Consider the following 23750-nt stretch of genomic DNA (forward strand, 5'->3'; position numbering starts at 1 on the left):
GGAGAGTCCCACCATTATTACCTGAGGGACCCACCATCTGAAGGATCCATCCAATTCCAGGGGAAAGACCCATTATGTGTTATGGCTGTCTGGGCTACTTAATATACGGTGGTGAAAGGGTTAAATATAAGTAAATGTAATTTGATGCAACATTTTTCTTCTGGTTTGAGCGCCGCACTGCTTTACACTTTAATCTTCTAATCACAGAGGTCAGACGTTTCCTGTAGTTGGCCCCCAGGTTTGCACACATCTCAGGAGGGATTTTGGCCCACTCTTCTTCGCAGATCCTCTCCAAGTCATTAAGGTTTGGTGGCTGACCTTTGGCAACTCGAACTTTCAGCTCCCTCCACAGATTTTCAATTGGATTAAGGTCTGTAGACTGGCTAGGCCACTCCAGGACCTTAATGTGCTTCTTCTTGAGCCACTCCTTTGTTGCCTTGGCCGTGTGTTTTGGTCATTGCCATGCTGGAACACCCATCCAGACATGAATGTATCCACCACATCTAAGGACTTGTAGGCTGTTTACATTCAATTTTTGTTTTGGGGTTAGATAATTTACAGAAAGGATTTCACAGAAAGGATCCACTTGATCTATTAAAAGGTTGCCAGTCTAGATTGCCCATTTATGCTTGACTGGAAAAAGAGCCTGAAAGGTTGCCACCAGGGCTTTTTTTCAGGTAGAACCTGGCGGAAATCCATTCTGTCACCTACAGTATGGTGCTGGTAACTTGCTTGCTACTGTCACTCATAAATATAGAAGAGCAGCTTCCAGATTTTTCAAGTGCTACTCTCCCAGTGGTTGCACTGAACCCCTCTGCCCTGCCCTGCAACCTTCTATATCAGTGGTCTCTAAACTGCAACCTGGGGGCTGGATGCGTCCCTTTTTCTTGCTTTTATCTGGACCTTGGGGCAATATTTCATCCATTGACATCAACAATGGGGAATAATTCCCCCTCACTGACACCAATGAAGGGGCACAATTCCTCCCAATGACATCAGTGATGGGGCATAACTCGTCAAAGTGACACCAATGATGGAGCACAATTCCTTTCAATGACACCAAATACAGGGCTTTGTTTACTCTCACTGATGCCAGGATATTTTCTATTCCCAGTGGCCACCATCTGGCCCTCCAAAAGTCTGACCCTGGCCCTTTTTTTAGAACGTTTGGAGACCTCTGGTCTATGGCAGCAGAGGAGGGAGGGGGCAGGGAATCTACACAGCCACTCTAGTCTCATGGGGGAAGCTCTTACTGAAGCCCATGCTGGCTGCCTGCACTCACGTGTTGTAAGTAGAGTTTCTCTTCTGCAGCAGCCAGTCTGTCTGATACTTTCTAAGTGGCTTATGATTTGGGGAGGGAGGAAAGTTCTGTACTGGAATCTAGGGTGTTTATTGGAGGGGAGAGCTCTATACTGGGAAAGAGGGGTGGAAAGAATTTGGGGTTACACCATATTTTGTTGATAACTGGCTTGTGAGATATTCATTCCTCAACCTTGCACTCTGTACACAATGCATTCTTCAGCCTCACACTCTGTATGTAGCGCACTCCTCAACCCTGCACTCTGTACATAGCACACCCCTCAACCCTGCAGTCTGTACATAGCACACTCCTCAACCCTGCACTCTGTACACAGCTCACTACTCAACCCTGTATTTTGTACATAGCACACTCCTCAGCCTTGCACTCTGTACATAGCACACTCCTCAACCCTGCACTCTGTACATAGCACACCCCTCAACCCTGCACTCTGTACATAGCACACTCCTCAACCCTGCACTCTGTAAATAGTGCACTACTCAACCATGAACTCTGTATGTAGTGCACTCCTCAACTCTGCACTCTGTACACAGCTCACTCCTCAACCCTGTAATCTATACCCTGCACTCTGTACACAACACACTCCTCAACTCTGCACTCTGTACACAGCTCACTCCTCAACCCTGTAATCTATACCCTGCACTCTGTACACAACACACTCCTCAACACTGCACTCTGTACACAGCTCACTCCTCAATCTTGCACCATGTATGTAGTGCAGACCTCAACCCTGCACTCTTTACACAGCGCACTCCTAAACCCTGGACTCTGTACACAGCGCACTCCTAAACCCTGTACTTTGTACATAGTGCACTCATCAACCCTGCACTTTATATGTAGTGCACTCTTTAAGCCTACACTCTGTACACAGCGCACTCCTCAACCCTGCACTCTGTACATAGTGAACTCTTCAACCCTGAATTCTGTACATCGCACACTCCTCAACTCTGTATGTATCACACTCCTCAACTCTGCATTCTGCTGCACAATCCTCAACTCTGTAATAGTTAGCCTGTACTCTGTACATAGCACACTGCTCAACCCTGCACTCCGTACATAGCGCACTCTTCAACCCTGAACTCTGTAATCTGTACACACTTCTCAACTCTGCACTCATTACACAGAGCTTCTTCAACCCTGCACACTGTACAGGGCTCACTCCTCAACTCAGCACTCTGTAATGCACTCCTCCACCCTGCAATCTTTACATAGAGCGCTCCTTAACCCTGTAATCTATACCCTGAACTCTGTACACAGCACTCTCCTCAAGCTTGCACTCTGCATGTAGCACACTCCTCAACCCTGCACACTGCACACCGAGCACTACTCAATTCTACACACAGCGCACTCCTCAACCTTGTACTCTATGTAGCACACTCCTAAACCCTGCTCTCTGTACACAGCACACTCCTCAACCCTGTAATCTATACCCTGCACTCTGTATGTAGCGCACTCCCCAACTCTGCACTCTGTCCACAGCGCTCTCCTCAACCCTGCACTCAGCTCACTCCTCAACTCGGCACTCTGTATGTAGTGCACTCCTTAACCCTGCACTCTGTACATAGTGCACTCCTCAACCCTATACTCTGTATATAGTGCACTCCTCAACCCTGCATTCTCTACATAGCGCACTCAACTCTGTAGCACACTCCTCAACCCTGCAGTCTGTTCATAGCGCACTCCTCAACTCTGTATGTAACACTCCCCAACCCTGCACTCTGTACACAGTGCACTTCTCAACCTTGCACTCTGTATATAGTGCTCTCCTGAACCCTGCATTCTGTACATAGAGCACTTCTCAACCTTGCACTCTGTATATAGTGCTCTCCTGAACCCTGCATTCTGTACATAGAGCACTTCTCAACTCTGTATGTAGCATGCTCCATAACCCTACACTCTGTACATGGCACAATCCTCAACCCTGCAATCTTTACATAGTGTGCTCCTCAACTCTTCACTCTCTACACAGGGCACTCCTCAATCCTGCATTCTCCACTTAGTACACTCCTTAACCCTGCACTCTGTACATTTCTCAACCCTGAACACATCATGTAGCACACTTCTCAACCCTGCACGCTGTACATAGTGAACTCTTCAACCCTGAATTCTGTACATCGCACACTCCTCAACTTTGCATTCTGCTGCACAATCCTCAACTCTGTAATCTTTAGCCTGTACTCTGTACATAGCACACTGCTCAACCCTGCACTCCATACATAGCACACTCTTCAACCCTGAACTCTGTATGTAGCACACTTCTCAACTCTGCACTCATTACACAGAGCTCTCTTCAACCCTGCACACTGTACAGGGCTCACTCCTCAACTCTGCACTCTGTAACGCACTCCTCCACCCTGCAATCTTTACATAGAGCGCTCCTTAACCCTGTAATCTATACCCTGAACTCTGTACACAGCACTCTCCTCAAGCTTGCACTCTGCATGTAGCACACTCCTCAACCCTGCACACTGCACACCGAGCACTACTCAATTCTACACACAGCGCACTCCTCAACCTTGTACTCTATGTAGCACACTCCTAAACCCTGCACTCTGTACACAGCACACTCCTCAACCCTGTAATCTATACCCTGAACTCTGTACACGGCACAATCCTCAACCCTGCACTCTGTATGTAGCGCACTCCCCAACTCTGCACTCTGTGCACAGCGCTCTCCTCAACCCTGCACTTTGTATGTAGTGCACTCCTTAACCCTGCACTCTGTGCACAGTGCACTCCTCAACCCTATACTCTGTATATAGTGCACTCCTCAACCCTGCATTCTCTACATAGCGCACTCCTCAACTCTGTAGCACACTCCTCAACCCTGCAGTCTGTACACAACGCACTCCTCAACCCTGCATTCTGTACTTAGAGCACTTTTCAACTCTGTATGTAGCATGCTCCATAACCCTGCACTCTGTACATGGCACAATCCTCAACCCTGCAATCTTTACATAGTGTGCTCCTCAACTCTTCACTCTCTACACAGGGCACTCCTCAATCCTGCATTCTCCACTTAGTACACTCCTTAACCATGCATTCTGTACATTCCTCAACCCTGAACACTACATGTAGCACACTTCTCAACTCTGTACTCATTATGCAGCACTCTCCTCACCCCTGCACACAGCTCACTCCTCAACTTTGCACTCTGTCTGTAATACACTCCTCAACCCTGCACTCTTTACATAGAGAATTTCTCAACCCTATAATCTATACCCTGAACACAGCTTGCACTCTTCATGTAGCCCACTCCTCAACCCTGCACTATGCACACAGCGCACTCAACCTTCTACTCTGTATGTAGCACACTCTTAAACCCTGAACTCTGTACACAGTGCACTCCTCAACCCTGCACTCTGTATGCAGCACACTCCTCAACACTGCATTCTGTACACAGCGCTCTCCTCAACCTTGCACTCTGTACACAGCTCACTCCACAACCCTGCACTTTGTATGTAGTGCATTCCTCAACCCTGCGCTCTGTAAACAGTGCACTCCTCAACCTTGCACTCTTTATGTAGCACACTCTTTAACCCTGCACTCTATACACAGTGCACTCTTAACCTTGCACTCTGTATATAGTGCACTCCTCAACCCTTCATTCTGTATATAGCGCACCCCTCAACTCTGTATGTAGCATGCTCTATAACCCTGCACTCTACATGGCACAATCCTCAGCCCTGCAATCTTTACACTCTTTTGCACTCCTCAACTCTTCACTCTGTACACAGTGCACTCCTCAATCCTGCATTCTCCACATAGTGCACTCCTTAACCCAGCACTCTGTACATTCCTCAACCCTGAACACTTCATGTAGCACACTTCTCAACTCTGTACTCTTTACACAGCGCTCTCCTCACCCCTGCACACAGCTCACTCCTCAACCCTGCACTCTTTGCATAGAGCACTTCTCAACCCTGTAATCTATACCCTGCACTCTGCACACAGCACACTCCTCAAGCTTGGACTCTTCATGTAGTGCACTCCTCAACCCTACACTCTGCACACAGCGCACTCCTCAACCTTGTATTCTGTATGTAGCACACTCCTCAACCCTGCACTCTGTACACAGCACACTCCTCATCCCTGCACTCTGTACACAGCACACTCCTCAACTCTGCACTCTGTACACAGTGCTCTCTTCAACCCTGCACTCTGTACACAGCTCACTCCTCAACCCGGCACTCTGTACACAGCTCACTGTTCAACCCTGTACTCTGTATGTAGTGCACTCCTCAACCCTGCACTCTTTACATACTGCACTCCACAACCCTGCACTTTGTACACAGCGCACTCCTCTACTCTGCACTCTATGTAGCACACTCTTCAACCCTGCACTCTGTATATAGTGCACTCCTCAACCCTGCACTCTGCACACAGCACACTCCTCAACCTTCTACTCTGTATGTAGCACACTCCATAACCCTGCACTCTGTACACAGCACACTCCTCAACCCTGTAATCTCTACCCTGAACTTTGTACATGGCACACTCCTCAACCCGGCACGATGTAGTGCAATCCTCAACCCTGCACTCTTTACATAGCACACTCTTCAACACTTCACTCTGTATGTAGCGTACTCCCCAACTCTGCACTCTGTACATAGCACACTCCTATCAACCCTGAATTCGTACACAACACACTCCTCAACCTTGCACTCTGTACACAACACACTCCTCAACCTTGCACTCCATACACAGTGCACTCCTCAACCCTGTACTCTGTACACAGTGCACTGCTCAACCCTGCACTCCATACTCTGTGCACTTCTCAACCATGCACCCTGTACACAGCACACACCTGAACCCCTGGTATGTAACAATGCACCATGGCCTCACCCTGGCCCCACCTTCTCCCCATGCTAACCATCTATGGAAGGTTGAGTTTCTGCACTTTTTCTCTGAGGAAAATAAACCCTGATTGTTACTATTGACTCTTGTAAAACAGCAACATGTTCAGTATTAAAGCTTCTTCCTTTCTTTTTGTGGGTTTAACAGGAATGTATAAAATACAAAAGTGCTTTATGCTCAGTAATAAAGAACCACAGTTTCAAAATACACTGTATGAATATATGTATGTAGGCACCTAATTAAATTATTGAGGTGAGGTGTTTCCATTGAAGGGTACTGGTAATGCTACAATGTAGAAAGATATCTTGGATAATTGTGCATTTCCAACCTTGTGGTAACAGCTTGGTGAAGGTCCTTTTCTGTTCCAGAATGACTCTGCCCCATGTACACAAAGCCATGATTAAACAAGTTTGGAGTGGAGGAACTCGAGTGACCTGCACCCAGTCCTGATCACAACTCTACTGAACACCTTTGGAACAGATTAGAACACAGTTTGTGAGCCAGCTCTACTTATCCAACATTAGTCTGACCTCAAGAATGTGTACATATTCCCACAGAAATGCTCGAAAATCTTGTGGAAAGCCTTCCCAGAATAATGAAGGCTACTATAGCTAAAAAGGGTGTATGTGGAGGGAGAGGGGGATTTGGAAAATTCATATTAATGCCTATGGTTTTAGAATGGGATGTCCAACAAGCCCATATAGAGGTGTGATGATCAGCAAGTAATGGTCCTCTTTCTTATCGGCAAAAATAGACATTGCCTGGCAGTCATATGGTCTTTTGACTAGGAGCCTCACAACATCCTATAAGATCCCGGGTTTTATGTCTACAGGTGTAATGCTTATTGCAATGGACTGCGTCAGTACTTTATATTTCAAGTGTGCCAGAATTCCACTGTGAAAAGAATATAATAGCCAACTAAAAAACTGGTTTCTTTAAGAATGGGGTTTGGTAATGATGTTGAAAAGAAAAGAAAATCAGGAATTAGAATAGGGTAAATTTATGAAAGTGACCAAAGGATGTAGTGCTATGGGGTTAAGGTAAGAAAAGGTGAAAAGGCAATTCCTTGTACATACCAGCTCTTTGTTTCGTGACCATTCCAAAATTTGTCTCTACGGCAAGTCCAGCATCAAAGAATACTTCCATGTTATTAGCACCACTACCTGGAGTGCAGCCAATGTCAGAATCCTCCACAATGTCCCATATCTGAGCAATGGAGAAATTTAGATTTTACACAGTTTTCCTACTGTTTCTATGGCCTGTACTAAGATATGAGTTCATCAAAAGACCTACAGATTTGTATAAATGAGCTCCTAAAAGCACTGAGTGACTTTAAATCCAAACAGCGGTCAATTTTTTTATTTTTTGCAGGGTTGGGTGGAGTTGTAAAGAATTTTACGTTTTTGGCAGATTTTTATTTCTGCATGGGACTTCATTGAGGAGATTTTTGTTCACTTCCTGACTTTAAGACACCTGTACCCAAAAATGATACGTGCATTTGTCACTGGGATAGAAAAGCACAGACAACAATAAAAACATTGCCTAGTTCTAACCCTTGTGATACAGGAGCTCAGGATTACCATCCACTGCTTGTAAAAGTGACAGTCTTTAATGAACTTGCAAACAATCCAGAAAACAAAACAGTTTTCTTCAGCAAACAAACACAAAATAGTCCATAATTCTGATGAAATGGAAAACAAGAGAATGGCTCTTATTCTGCTGTACCAGTCCCACACTAGGGTTTGGGGGTTTCCAAGGAGGAGGTTTGGAAGTAATAATAAGGCTTTGGAGGTTCTGCCCACCCAATAGTCTTCGAACCTCCAAAATTCCAGGTGAGAACTAATGAGAACTTAGCAGTACTGAAAATCAGTTCTCTCCTCTCCAGCTAGACTTCCCTGGAACCCCTCAATTAACATTGCCTTCAAACTATTCCCCTTAAAAAGGAACATAACACAAATAATGGGGGAATATATTGTACCTGCTGTCCAGGATCCATCTATGGCGTCCTGTTCACTGTCTGTTAAAATGTGTTTTTACCAGTAGTGATACAGACAGCGATAGGCTCTCAAACTTCCACACTTTACACCTGTAATAAACTGATCCACACTAGAGCTATTATAGACTGGTATGTCATTCAATATAGAGAATATGCACTGCTCTAGGTGGGTGCCCCTTGTTCCCATCTCATTGGTAAGAACACTGTCCTTACGAGTTTAAGTGTTTTTTTTTTTACTGTTTATGTTTGAAGCATAAACAATATATACCAAAGGCTATACTGTACATACACATGATATAGGACTCATAAAGCAAAAAAGCTCCCGGCACAAGCTGTTTGACTTTAGAATCTCTATTGTCAATTGTCAGGAACTGGATCACCTGCTGGTGACACTGTGGTTCCCAGATCTGAAAGGTGTAATCCCAGTGTCCACAAGCGGGTGTCTCCCAGCAGCTGGCAAATCCCAGCAATTAGTCTCCACATGTTGCTGGCTGCTGGAAGGATGTTTAGTCCATCCTCTAGGTTTACCACAGTGCCTCAGAGTTTTCCTCTGTGTGCCAAACATCCTGATCCTGTTGCCCTTCAACCAATGATCTTGCTTCTGTGTCTGCTACCCCGACCGTTGCTGCCTTGGACCTGTTCCCCCTGAACCTGCTTTCTCTACCTATTCCCCTTGTACCTGATCCCTGATCTGGCCCCCGTTCCTGACCCCGTTCCTGACCCATCTTACCCACTGTTCCTTTTACTTCCTACCTTACCCAACCTTACCTAATCTCTCCCCTTGCTTTGTATATAGTGTATCATAGTCACTTTGTTAGGAAGTTTTTCATCAGGTTTTACTTGCCAGGTGTGCTTCACTAACGTTGGTATACTATTTGTAGTGTTGGATGGTTTTGTCACATGCTGTGATATTAATAAATAGTATAATTGAACTTGGCTTGGGCCCAGTCACACAGATCTTGTCACACCTGCTTTTGTGGATATCAGGACTTGGTATTTTAACACTAAATCATAATATGGCATGGAGAGGAGGGGGAGAAGTCACTGAACAGACTCATTCTCTGGTTTGTCTAAATTTCAGCTTGAGCTATTGAGCTCTGTAAACACGGGGTAAGATCAATCAGGAAAACATGAGTAAAAGTAACCCAGAGCTGCTTAATTAAAAATCTGATACAAAATGCTATATATACATTTTGATTATTCCACATTCACCCAGTAAAAACATTATTTTAATTCTGATTTTAATAAATGAAAAATAATAAAGTATATACAAAATCACTATACATTCTATTTAATAACAATAGAAAAATATATTAAAAATACCTTGAAATACTTATGCGTTGAACACCACCACACACTGTAGTTCTTACCTTACTCTGGGTTATCTTATATTTGTTGTTTAATATAAAGACGGCTTTATCCACAGCCACTAATCCAACATGAGAATCAGGATCTGCTTTCAGTGTCAAGACTATAGGATCTGTTGGTTCTGCTTGCTTCCTGTCGCTGTCCACCTCCAGCTAGTGTTGGGTTCCAGGATAGAAAAGGAGAAAGAAAAACACAATTTACTTGAGGGATGCAACCAAGTTGCATTGGGAGTCTTCGCTGCAATTTTTCTTATTATACAGAAAATCGTAGTAAACAGACCACACCAGGGGCGGACTGACCATTTGGAAACTTGGGCACTGCCTGAGGGCCCGGGGTCAGTAGGGGGCCCCATGAGATGCCCCTGGTACATTTTTCATAGGCTTTTTTGAGTTTGGGCAAGGACACAGGGGCCCCATGATCCCCTATTACCCGGGGGCCTCATGAGTTGTCAGTCCGCCCCTGGACCACACACATTATAATCTAAGGCCCCATTCACGCTTTGCCACGCTACAGGCATACAGCAGCTTATTCATTTCAATGGACTGCCCTACACTTGCCAAACACTGCAAAGTAGATCATGCACCTTCAACTTTGTGGGTTTTTAACTATGGCCCTTGTATTACATATTTCGGATAACTCTAAGGGCTCATTTATGCTTGCTTTCAACTTTAAAACACAATAAAGTGTTTTTGATGCTTCTGTGATGCTTTTTTGTAGATTTAAAGTGTTACTAAACCCACAACAGTAAAATCAGTCTGTATATGCAGTAAAGCATGCTGGTTATACTGACTGTGGAACCTAAAGGGTTAATCCTCTGCATCGTGTACAAAATGCTGTTTGATCCTGTCTCCTCTGCCCCTCCTCTTGTTGAAATGACCACCTGATACAGACTGGACCCGTGGTCACATGCACATGCCCATTTTGGTGTGTACTGCTAGAGAGGTTTTTTTTTTATTGGGAGAGTGATTTTTCTTGCATGTGATCAGCACAGGGTACATCAGCACTGTCCAGACAGAGGGTCTAGGGATTCCCTTCCTCCTAGAGCAGAAAGAAAACTCCTCCTACAAGCTTTACCCAGTGCTGGGATGGACACTGATAGAAGTCACAAGACTGCTCTAACTGCTGATGAGAAAAGGTATTTAGCAGTTTATATTTACTAAAATAATTGCACTTCCATGTTCTGTGTACTGTGGGAGACCAGATATAGTGAATGCAGGGTACTAGGAGACCAGATATAGTGAATGCAGGGTCCTGGGTTTAGTAACACTTTAATGAAGCTTGGAAAATGCCCTGTGTGTGTTGATTTTCTATTTGTTTTAAAGGGGTCCAGTAGAACCCTGGCTCAATAGTACTCAACAGATCCCTAGCTCAATGGCACCCCTGTTCAGCAGATCCCCATCTGATTTGTACTCTCAATCAGCATATTCAGTAGTCGCCCTAGCTCTGCTGGGGGTTACTACTGAATGGGGGATCAGCAAAGCTGGGGGTTACTACTGAATGGGGGATCCGCAAAGATGGGGGTACTACTGAGTGGGGTACTCAGTAGTACCCCCATCTTTGCGGATCCCCCATTCAGTAGTAACCCCCAGCTTTGCTGATCCCCCATTCAGTAGTAACCCCCATCTTTGCTGATCCCCCATTCAGTAGTAACCCCCAGCTTTGCTGATCCCCCATTCAGTAGTAACCCCCAGCTTTGCTGATCCTCTGGTTTGCTGATCCTCCTCTCAGTCCCTCCTGGTCTCCATTTACCTCCCGTTATATTTCTCCCATGCTGCTCACCACACTTGACATCTGCTAGTTTTTCCTTCTACAGGCCCCCAGCTCGGCTGATTCTCAGCTACTCAGTTCTCTCTCTCCAGTCCCTACTTACCTTCTGCTATAGCGTTCCCATGTTCCACACCACATATGCCGTCTACTAGTTGCAGTCATATGACATCTTATCAGAACGAGAGAACCACCTTGTACCCGTCATTGGACTATATGGCGGGTGGGAGGTGGTTAATTTACAAAAAAAAAAATGGGTAATATATTGCATTTGTGTGCCCTAAAATTAACTTTAGTGTATTTTTTTTACCGAAATTTTATAGTGTTGTGCTATAATTGCATGACATAAAACATTAAAACTAGGAACATTTTATTCCCCAGGGTGCCTTCTTTCAGAAAGTATATAATGTTTTAGGGGTTTTAAGTAGTGTTCAGAGCTAAAAAGTTTTTTTAAACGTGTGCAAAAAAAATGGCCCTGGCAGCGAATGGGGTTAAGGTACAGCTAATGCTTTCCTTTCATCTCCTGTCCCCGGGGACAAAACAGGAAGTGAGTTTATTTTATTTTCTCTTCCTGTCCTGATAATGTAACAGGAATTGGGATGAAATCTCTACAAATTGAACAGAAGCACCCTCTTATATACACTATATCTCCAAAAGTATTGGGATGCCTGCCTTTACATGTACATGAACTTTATTGGCTTCCCAGTCTTGGTCCGTAGGGTTCAATATTGAGTTGGCTCCGCCCTTTGCAGCTATAACAGCTTCAACTCTTCTGGGAAGGCCGTCCACAAGGTTTAGGAGGGTGTCTATGGGAGGGTTGGACCATTCTTCCAGAAGTGCATCTGTGAGGTCAGGCACTGATGTCGGGGGAGGAGGCCTGGCTCGCAGTCTCCTCTCTAATTCAACTCAAAGGTGTTCTATGGGGTTGAGGTCAGGACTCTGTGCAGACCAGTCAAGTTCCTCCACCCAAACTTGCTCATCCATGTCAATATCAACCTTGCTTTGTGCTCTGGTGTGCAGTCATGTTGGAACAGGAAGGGGTCATCCCCAAACTGTTCACACAAAGTTAGGAGCATAAAATTGTACAAAATGTCTTAGTATGCTGATGCCTTAAGGTTCCCTTCACTGGAACTAAGGGGTCAAGCCTAACCCCTGAAAACCAAACCCCACACCATAATCCCCCCTCCACCAAACTTTACACTTGGCACAATGCAGTCAGGCAAATGCCATTCTAGGAACCGCCAAACCCAGACACATCCATTGGATTTCCAGACAGAGAAGTGTGATTTGTCACTCCAGAGAACACATCTCCACCATGGCATCCGACGCTTTGCATTGCACTTGGTGATGTAAGGCTTGGATGCAGCTGTTCAGCCATGGAAACCCATTCCATGAAGCTCTCTACGCACTGCTGTTGTGCTAATCTGAAGGCCACACGAAGTTTGGAGGTATTTAGCTATTGATTCTGCAGACAGTTGGCGACTTCTGTAGATTGTGTGCTTCGGCATGCGCTGACCCCGCCCTGTCATGTGACCTGGCCTACCACTTGGTGGCTGAGTTGTTGTTGTTCCCAGTTGCTTCCACTTTGTTATAATGCCAATAACAGTTGAGCGTGGAATATTTAGTAGCCAGGAAATGTCACGGATGGAGTTATTGCCCAGGTGACCACCTATCACGGGACCACGCTTGGAGTCACTGAGCTCATAAGAATGACCCATTCTTTCACAAATGTTTGTAGAAGCAGTCTGCATGCCTAGGTGATGATTTTATATACCTGTGGCCATGGAGGTGATTGGAACACCTGAATCCAATAATTTGAAGGGATGTCCCAATACTTTTGGCAATATACTGTAGCTGCCACTGGAACAAGTTTTTTTCAACTGAAGAATTACCCTTACCTTCACTTAGCACTGTAAAAGCACATTTACAAATTGTTACCAAATTGTGAATTTCTCCAAAAAAAGTGGCCTGACTTTTTAAAACTTTTGTGCAATTCATAGGTGTGTCTTCTGCTATACAAAATGTTTCCTTCCATTCAAACTGGCCACCTTACCGTTCCTATGCATTCATCAACCACATCCACCCAGATGGAATCCGACACAAGCTCGTCTCCAATGGTATAGTATGCCACAATACGAAATGAGGGGATTAAGTCCTTTGTCACAATGAGTGACAAAGAGACAAGGGCTTGGCCTTGATTTCGCCTCTCCTTGCCCACCCTTATTATTCTGCCTTTGCTGAGAATCTGGAAAAAAAAAAAACCAGTAGTCATTAGTGGAATTACATTTTAAGTTAGAACTTTCAGTAGTCTTCATGAATACACTCTTGATACTTCTCAATATAGGACCTGTGTTGATGGGTTTTTATTCGTGCCAGAACTGATTCCCATGTCAAACAAATCTACGAGAAATCAAAAACAGCTTAAAGCAGGTTGATGTGGCATAGAAGGAGGTCAATTGCTGGTCAGAAATAGGGACGAGTTTGCAAAAGTGGGTCGGAATCCCGAAGCCAGCTTTTATTTTTGGTCCATGGAGCTGCAGGAGGTGGATTACCCACCCCACAGCTGATATTAAAAAGGGGTAAAGATGCTTGCGACATCTTTGACCTAATGTGGCCATGTGGCTATATTGAGTCAATGATACTGAAATGGTGTGACCATATTTGGTCAATGATGTCAGCTATGGGGAAAGATGAAAGGAAATTAATTTATTCTGTCTTGAGAAGAGATTAAGGGGGATATGATCTCCATGTATAATACATAAGGGGGGATATGATCACCATGTATAATACATCAGGGGGGATATGATCACCATGTATAATACATCAGGGGGGATATGATCTCCATGTGTAATACATAAGGCGGGATATGATCTCCATGTATAATACATAAGGCGGGATATGATCTCCATGTATAATACATAAGGGGGGATATGATCTCCATGTATAATACATAAGGGGGGATATGATCTCCATGTATAATACATAAGGGGGATATGATCTCCATGTATAATACATAAGGGGGGATATGATCTCCATGTATAATACATAAGGGGGGATATGATCTCCATGTATAATACACAAGGGGGATATGATCTCCATGTATAATACACAAGGGGGATATGATCTCCATGTATAATACACAAGGGGGATATGATCACCATGTATAATACATAAGGGGGGATATGATCTCCATGTATAATACACAAGGGGGATATGATCTCCATGTATAATACACAAGGGGGATATGATCACCATGTATAATACACAAGGGGGATATGATCACCATGTATAATACACAAGGGGGATATGATCACCATGTATAATACATAAGGGGGGATATGATCTCCATGTATAATACATAAGGGGGGAAATGATCTCCATGTATAATACATAAGGGGGGATATGATCTCCATGTATAATACATAAGGGGGGATATGATCTCCATGTATAATACATAAGGGGGGATATGATCTCCATGTATAATACACAAGGGGGATATGATCTCCATGTATAATACACAAGGGGGATATGATCACCATGTATAATACATAAGGGGGGATATGATCTCCATGTATAATACATAAGGGGGGGGATATAATCTCCATGTATAATACATAAGGGGGGGATATAATCTCCATGTATAATACATAAGGGGGGGGGATATAATCTCCATGTATAATACATAAGGGGGGATATGATCTCCATGTATAATACATAAGGGGGGATATGATCACCATGTATAATACATAAGGGGGGATATGATCTCCATGTATAATACATAAGAGGGGATATGATCTCCATGTATAATACATAAGGGGGGATATGATCTCCATGTATAATACATAAGGGGGGATATGATCTCCATGTATAATACATAAGGGGGGATATGATCTCCATGTATAATACATAAGGGGGGATATGATCTCCATGTATAATACATAAGGGGGGGATATGATCACCATGTATAATACATAAGGGGGGATATGATCTCCATGTATAATACATAAGGGGAGATATGATCTCCATGTATAATACACAAGGGGGATATGATCTCCATGTATAATACACAAGGGGGATATGATCACCATGTATAATACATAAGGGGGGATATGATCTCCATGTATAATACATAAGGGGGGATATGATCACCATGTATAATACATAAGGGGGGATATGATCTCCATGTATAATACATAAGGGGGGATATGATCTCCATGTATAATACATAAGGGGGGATATGATCTCCATGTATAATACATAAGGGGGGATATGATCTCCATGTATAATACACAAGGGGGATATGATCTCCATGTATAATACACAAGGGGGATATGATCACCATGTATAATACATAAGGGGTGATATGATCTCCATGTATAATACATAAGGGGGGATATGATCTCCATGTATAATACATAAGGGGGGATATGATCTCCATGTATAATACACAAGGGGGATATGATCTCCATGTATAATACACAAGGGGGATATGATCACCATGTATAATACATAAGGGGTGATATGATCTCCATGTATAATACATAAGGGGGGATATGATCTCCATGTATAATACATAAGGGGGGATATGATCTCCATGTATAATACATAAGGGGGGATATGATCACCATGTATAATACATAAGGGGGGATATGATCACCATGTATAATACATAAGGGGGGATATGATCTCCATGTATAATACATAAGGGGGGATATGATCTCCATGTATAATACATAAGGGGGGATATGATCACCATGTATATTACATAAGGGGGGATATGATCTCCATGTATAATACATAAGGGGGGATATGATCTCCATTTATAATACATAAGGGGGGATATGATCTCCATGTATAATACATAAGGGGGGATATGATCACCATGTATAATACATAAGGGGGGATATGATCTCCATGTATAATACATAAGGGGGGATATGATCTCCATGTATAATACATAAGGGGGGATATGATCACCATGTATAATACATAAGGAGGGGGGGGATATAATCTCCATGTATAATACATAAGGGGGGGGATATAATCTCCATGTATAATACATAAGGGGGGATATGATCACCATGTATAATACATAAGGGGGGATATGATCACCATGTATAATACATAAGGGGGGATATGATCACCATGTATAATACATAAGGGGGGATATGATCTCCATGTATAATACATAAGGGGGGATATGATCACCATGTATAATACATAAGGGGGGATGTGATCTCCATGTATAATACATAAGGGGGGATATGATCTCCATGTATAATACATAAGGGGGGATATGATCTCCATGTATAATGCATAAGGGGGGATATGATCTCCATGTATAATACATCAGTGGTTCATATAGTGAACTCGGTGTAGAGTTATTCCCCCTGAGGTCATCACAGAGGACAAGGGGGCACTCTTTATGTCTGGAGGAAAAGAGATTTAATCTCCAAATATGGAAAGGTTTCTTCACAGTAAGAGCTGTGAAAATGTGGAATAGACTCCCTCAAGAGTTGGTTCTGGCCAGCTCAGTGGATTGTTTTAAAAAAGTACTGGATTCTTTCCTAGATACACAGAATATAACTGGATACTAACATTTATAGGTAAAGTTGATCCAGGGAATATCCAATTGCCTCTTGGGGCATCAGGAAGGAATTTTTATCCCCTGAAGGAGCAAATTGTATCGTGCTTTGCTGGGGTTTTTTTTGCCTTCCTCTGGATCAATGGTGGGTATAGGATTATAACTTTTTTTTTTTTATTGAACTGGATGGACTTTTGTACTTTTCTCTTTTTTCTGCCAGACTAACTATGTAACTATGTCACCAGTATCTCCCCCCCCCCCTCTTTGTAATATGAGCTGAAGGGTGGGGAATTCCTTTGTTGCATTCTGAACCCTGAAGCCAGCTGTCATTCTTGGTCCAATGAGATTTAAGCTGGCCATACATTATACGATTCTCTTGTTCAAAGTCCTTTAGATTTACTTTCAACTATGTAGTCTAAGGATAATCAAACAATAAAACAAAAAACACTTGCGCTGAATAGATACATCAAATATAATAAATATAAAGTGAATCAATAAATTTGTGAAAAAAGGAAGAAATCACTGCTGCCACTCTCAATCAAATATACCTTGCACAAATAAATGAACATCAATAGTTCAGTGTGATCAGAAAATTATATAAAACATCAAAACGTTCATGTGACATGCATCAATCACTTAGTGCATAAAAGTATAGTCCATTGTGACATGTGAATAACTTTTTCAATGTGATGAATCTTCAAAATGTTCCCAAACCAAAAAACCCCAGGTGCCTTTAACAAACACCTCTTCTTCTGGGTGTACAACAATTTAGATGGGTCCCTCACATGATGGCGTGAGAAGTGACGTTTTGAACCGGAACCGAAAGTGACGCGTGAGCACCATTGTTTGGGATCTGGCGGTGGTGAGAGCACAGCTTTTGTATCCCACTATATTTGACATTACAGGTGTTTTTTATCCATTTACCTTGTGAGTGGCTGTCTATACATTTAATAAAAGGTGTTATTGGTTACTGCACCACTGGAATTTTATCTCTTTTTTTTGCAGGACCACCATCTGGTGGAGAGGAGTAGAGTCTGTATGGAGTTACCCCTTTTGGAGACACAAGTGATACATGCCAACTATGAGAATGGAAGGCATGTAAATTTGGTGAGTGCATACCCAGAAGGGGAGGTGTTTTTTAAAGGCACGCAGTGTTTTTTGGTTTGGGAGCACTTTAAAAATCTATCACGTTGAAAGATATATTCACATGTCACAATGGACTATACTTTTATTCACTAAATGATTGATGCATGTCACATGAATGTTTTATATAATTTTTTGATCACAGCACCACTGGACCAGGGGCGGACTGACAATACATGGGGCACCCGGGCAATAGGGAATCATGGGGCCCCTATGTCCTTGCCCAAACTCAAAAAAGCCTATGAAAAAGATACCAGAGGCATCTCATGGGGCCCCTTACTGACCCCGGGCCCTCGGGCAGTGCCCGAGTTTCCAAATGGTCAGTCCGCCCCTGCACTGGACTATTGGTGTTCATTTATTTGTCCTATGTAGTGCAAGGGCCTGTCTGATTGTATACAAATCGAAAGTGTTTAAGTTTGACCACATATTATTTAGTATTGGTAAATCTAAAGGAAAATTGTACAAGAAATTTGTATGGCCAGCCTTAGGTAGGGCATTCTCCACCTTACAGGTGATTTTACAAAGGGCCAAGGATGGTCATGACATCACTGGCCTATTATGGCCACATGGCCATTTCATGTTAGAGTCATTGACCTAATATGGTCATGTGGCCATATTAGGTGAACAACACTGACATAATATGGCCATGTGACAATGTTAGATCAATGATGTCATAAGCATCTCTGTGCCTTTGCAACATCAGCTGTTGGGTAGGAAATTCTCATGTTCAGGTCTGAACCCTGAAGCCAGCTGTTCTTCTTGGTGGACTCCATGACCCACACCTGATTTTACAAAGGGGTCTGGATGATCATGACATCACTGACCTCATGTGGCGACATGGCCATATTATGCCAGTGTCATTGGCCTAATATGGCTGCAGGGTCATTTTAGGTCAATAACACTGGTATAATATGGTCATGTGGCCATATGAGATCAATAAGGTCATGAGTATCCCCACCCCTTTGTGTGTAGGCAATAGGGAAAAGCATCTGTCTGTAAGCCGTGTACCAGGGTGGGCTCCCCAGGATACAGTGAAGTCACGAACGAGGAAAGCAACCCCAACACCAGCTTTTGCCACAACAGAATTTTACTTAGATGTGGCAAATAAACACAACCAAATGCTGGGAACATACAATAAATTTACATACACTCAGCCCAAAGGCTGAGACCCTTGTGCTGCACAGCACGGCGCCTCCTGATGGATGAAGGTAGGAAGTTTAGTAATTTACCTACTGGCGGGCACAACTAAGCTGCCACACCTTACCTGTTATTACCCTAAAAGAGCAGGAATCAGTGTATGGGTGTATGGTATGGGGTAGCCTGCGGTGCAGCACAACAGCTTACAATCTTACACAAATCTACAGTATTCCCTCTCCCATAACTGGTCTTGTAACACGTGCCTGAGTATTCCTTCTGAGCAAAACGCCAGTCTGGTTTGAGTTTGTAGGATGTTATCAGCTCTCCAATGTGAAATGTCACTTTAAGTTGTGGAGTCCTTCCAATGATCAGTAATAACACTTGTGGCCTGACACAAACAGAGACCCTAACTAACCAACTATAGACCTGGACTCAGTCTCTATGCGCCACTGAAAGGACAATTCTTGCTGACCCGGGTCTGTATTTCAGCCGCTGATGACTCTGAACAGAACAAAAGTCTCTCCACTACTCATGCGATGTTATCAGCAATGTATGTTGCTTTGCTCCTCTGTCCTCATCAGCTTCCTGGCAGCAAATATTCCCCTCTTTGGACAGGATTAGCGTCTTGAACACCATCAGCTTCACTCAATGGGATTTCTGATTACGGAGGGCAGATGTCAGGAATCAAGGAATGACCAGAAAGGTGTGGACTGACACAGGGAAACGCAGGTTTCAGGTATAGTATAATACAGGTTATTATTAGCCACCCAGATATATATATATATATATATATATATATATATATATATATATATATAAACGCACAGTGAACAAACTAACCTTCCACTGATCTTAGGAGGTGCAAGAACACAGGCGTAGTCAGGGCTGGAGAGGTGGAATGGTCAGGCCGGCCGTAGGGTTCTGTAACAACTGCCTGGTGGTACCTCTAGCGGTCCTCAGGGCAGGATTCCCCAGGGCGCGGAGTCTAAGTCCCAGTCTGCTATTCACCAGGGCCCCTGATGGTGGGGATGGACTTGGAGCAGACAGGAACCAGGTCGCGGCCCCTGAGTACACCTGCTAGTGATAGAGGGATCCGCCAGAGGTATGTGCAGGTACGGCTGGATCCGTGCAGGATGGATGGATGGCAGAGTAGTTAGCGTGGTCAGACGGGCCAAGTCAGCAACGTGCGGGCAGCAAGGTATCAAAGGAGCAGGCAGAGAATGGTCAAGGTCACAAGCCGGGTTCAGTAACTCACGGACAGCGCAGTACAGAGGATCAGGCAGAAGGATGGTCAGGGATGAGCCAGTAGTCAGAACAGGAGACGGTCAACAGGAATCAGGATCAGGCAGGGTCGGCAACAAGGTATCTTCTCACAGGAACTAGGAACAGGATACAGGGGCTCATGGGAAAACATACACCAAGGCCCAAAGCACAGGCCTGGTCATACCTTATATACACCTTTCTGTAATCAGCCCCAGGTTTGGCTGATTGTGAGCTTCTGGCTGCTAAGAGCACCCGCTGGTCAGCTCTGGTACTGCAGCCCACACGGCAGGAGAGTCCCACCACCAGTGCTGAGAGCACCCGCTGGTCAGCTCTGGTACTGCAGCCCACACGGCAGGAGAGTCCCACCACCAGTGCTGAGAGCACCCGCTGGTCAGCTCTGGTACTGCAGCCCACACGGCAGGAGAGTCCCACCACCAGTGCTGAATACATTCCTGACAGCAGTCTTCACAGCTGGATGGCAACGGATTTTCCGATCACACAGCCCCCCTTCTCTCTCTCAAGCATGGCTGCTCTCTCTCCTTTTTCCTGTTCACTCTCTAAGTGTAAAAACCCCACCCCTTCATGAATAAAGAAATCTCTATGCAGTCTGAGGCTGTGTTAGAACAAAACAGTGACATCTTGTGGCTAAACTGCAGAATGTCAGTCAGAAGGTTTTTAATTTACTTCAGTCAGTGTTCAAACAATGAAAGCTGTTTCCCCATCTCACATGTCCTTAAAGTGACCCTTGAGCTCCAGCCCAGTGACTTTGCCTAGGCTGAGAAAATGTCATTGGTTTGCTGCAGGCAGGGGAAAGCATTTCCTTAGTTTCCTCTCCCTTTGTGATCAGACTGCATCATTGTATTAAGTCTCAAGCTGGAAAGCTGCAGATTTACAGTACACGACTGTATTATCTCTAAGCCTGCATCTCAGTCCAGAAACCCTGGATGATGCCTGAACAAAGATGGTGCCATCTTTCTGAAGAGAAAAGCAGATGAAGGCACTGTCATGGGGGGGGGGCGACTGTAACCCCTATGAGAGGTATTAAACACCTGGAAGTATTACCCTTACACAGAACTTAACATGCATGCCCTTATCATGAAAAAATGACGCTAGGTGCGTGATCGGTCTATGTGACCATACCATATGTAGAAATGAAGAAAATCTTATGGAAAAAAATTGTAAAGACCTTCCAAACTCTAATAAGACCATGATAGTTTAACCAATACAAAATATTAAATACACAGAAAACCTCCATATACACAATCCTATATCCATAGTTGATCCAAAGGAAGGAAAAAAAAACCCTATGAAGCACTGTTCAATTTCAGTTTGCTGCAGTGGGGGAAAAAATTCCTTCCTGATCCCCCAGTTTATGAACTTACCAGGTATGTGAAATGGTGAACTTTTTCTTGTTCTGCAGGAGGGCTGGTCAATATATTAAAGTTCAAGAAAACTTGTTTGTCCGGCTTTGCCAGATTGGTATCAATAGTCAAGTGCAGATAGTTTCCCTGTCCTCTTTGGGGTTGGTATGGAGTGATGGTGGCTTCCTTGGAGGCCTGAAGATTTTTATCTAGTTCCTCTATTGCTGTCTTCACCTGTTAAAAAGGGAAGTTGATTTGTTAAAGAGGTGTACTAAACTGGTTAGTACTACTTTCATAAAAAACATAGCAAATAAAAAAATGCTATATATACAGTATATATACAATATCTCAGAGAAGTGAGTCCACCCCTCACTTTTTTGTAAATATTTTATTCTATCTTTTCATGTGACAATACTGAAGAAATTACACTTTGCTACAATGTGACGTAGTCAGTGTACAGCTTGTATAACATGTAAATTTGCTGTCCCCTCAAAATAACTCAACACACCGCCATTAATGTCTAAACCGCTGGCAACAAAAGTGAGTCCACCCCTAAGTGAAAGTGTCCAAATTGGGCCCAAAGTGTCAATATTTTGTGTGGCCACCATTATTTTCCAGCACTGCCTTAACCCTCTTGGGCATGGAGTTCACCAGAGCTTCACAGATTGTCACTGGAGTCCTCTTCCACTCCTCCATGATGACAGCTGGTGGATGTTAAAGACCTTGCGCTCCTCAACCTGATTTGATTTGACAAAACCAGCAGGATGAATTCTGAAGTGTTTCGGGAATATTATCTGCTCATATTCAGCCAAATGCTTCACAACTCATTGGACGCCGCTTCACAGTGCAGATGGACAATGACCCAAAGCATTTATTTATTTATTTATTTATCGAGTTTATATAGCGCCAAAGGGTTTGCTCAGCGCTGTACAATAGAGGGGGGACAATACATGAAACAGTACAGTAACATCAAACAGCACACAAGGGGTAAGAGGGCCCTACTCTTTCGAGCTTACAATCTAGGAGGGAGGGGGTAGAGGTACAGGAGGAAATGGCTGTGGGGGATGGAGTGGTAGGAGGAGGGAAGGGCAGCGGCTGTTAGGTGAGGGTGGGGTAGGCTTCCCTGAAGAGGTGGGTTTTCAGGGAGCGCCTAAAGGTGAGGAGGGAAGGTGACAGTCTGATGGATTGGGGTAGTGAGTTCCAGAGGATGGGGGAGGACCTGGAGAAGTCTTGCAGTCGTGCGTGGGAGGAGGAGACCAGGGAGCAAGATAGAAGGAGGTCCTGTGAAGAGCGAAGGGTACGGGTAGGGTGGTACCTGGGAATCAGGTTGGTGAGGTAGTTAGGGGCAGTGTTGTGAATGGCCTTATAGGTCAGAGTGAGCAGTTTGAATTTAATGCGTTGGGCAATGGGGAGCCAGTGGAGGGAGAGGCAGAGGGGGGTGGCAGAGGTGGAGCGGCTGGTGAGGTGGATGAGTCTGGCAGCTGAGTTCAGGATGGTCTGAAGCGGGGAGAGCCTGCACTGGGGTAGGCCGGTGAGGAGGGAGTTGCAGTAGTCAAGGCGTGAGATAATCAGGGAGTGAACGAGTAGTTTAGTGGTGTCTGGGGTAAGGAAGGTGCGTATCCTGGCGATGTTCCGGAGGTGGAGTCTGCATGTATTTGTGAGTGATTTGACATGAGGTTGAAAGGAAAGGTTTGAGTCCAGAATGACGCCAAGGACCTTGGCTTGCTGGGCGGGATTGATGGTGGTGTTGTTGGTAGTGATGGAAAGGATGGGGGGGGGGGGCACGGGAAGGGGGAAAGACGAGAAGCTCGGTTTTGGAGAGGTTGAGTTTGAGGAAATGGAGCGACATCCAGTCAGAGATGTCGTTTAGGAGGTGAGTGATGCGGGCGGAGAATGTGGGGGTGAGGTGAGGGGTGGATAGGTAGATTTGAGTATCATCAGCATAGAGGTGGTAGTTGA

General features: G+C 44.3%; 1 protein-coding gene across 1 annotated transcript in view; it reads right to left on the bottom strand.

Moving 5' to 3' along the window:
• Window positions 1–23750, bottom strand: part of LOC149453935 (venom factor-like) — a 251889-nt gene that overhangs the window by 127639 nt on the left and 100500 nt on the right. The window contains exons 12-15 of the mRNA XM_089688006.1: window positions 21813–22025; window positions 13357–13548; window positions 9542–9691; window positions 7252–7381 (exon numbers count right to left, since the gene is read on the bottom strand). Coding sequence (XP_089544132.1) covers window positions 7252–7381; window positions 9542–9691; window positions 13357–13548; window positions 21813–22025 — 685 coding nt within the window. The remainder of the gene's footprint in view (window positions 1–7251; window positions 7382–9541; window positions 9692–13356; window positions 13549–21812; window positions 22026–23750) is intronic.

Source organism: Staurois parvus, unplaced genomic scaffold, assembly GCF_062004578.1.
Source record: "Staurois parvus isolate SC_StPar_1 unplaced genomic scaffold, SC_StPar_1.0 ptg000444l, whole genome shotgun sequence".
Taxonomy (NCBI): domain Eukaryota; kingdom Metazoa; phylum Chordata; class Amphibia; order Anura; family Ranidae; genus Staurois; species Staurois parvus.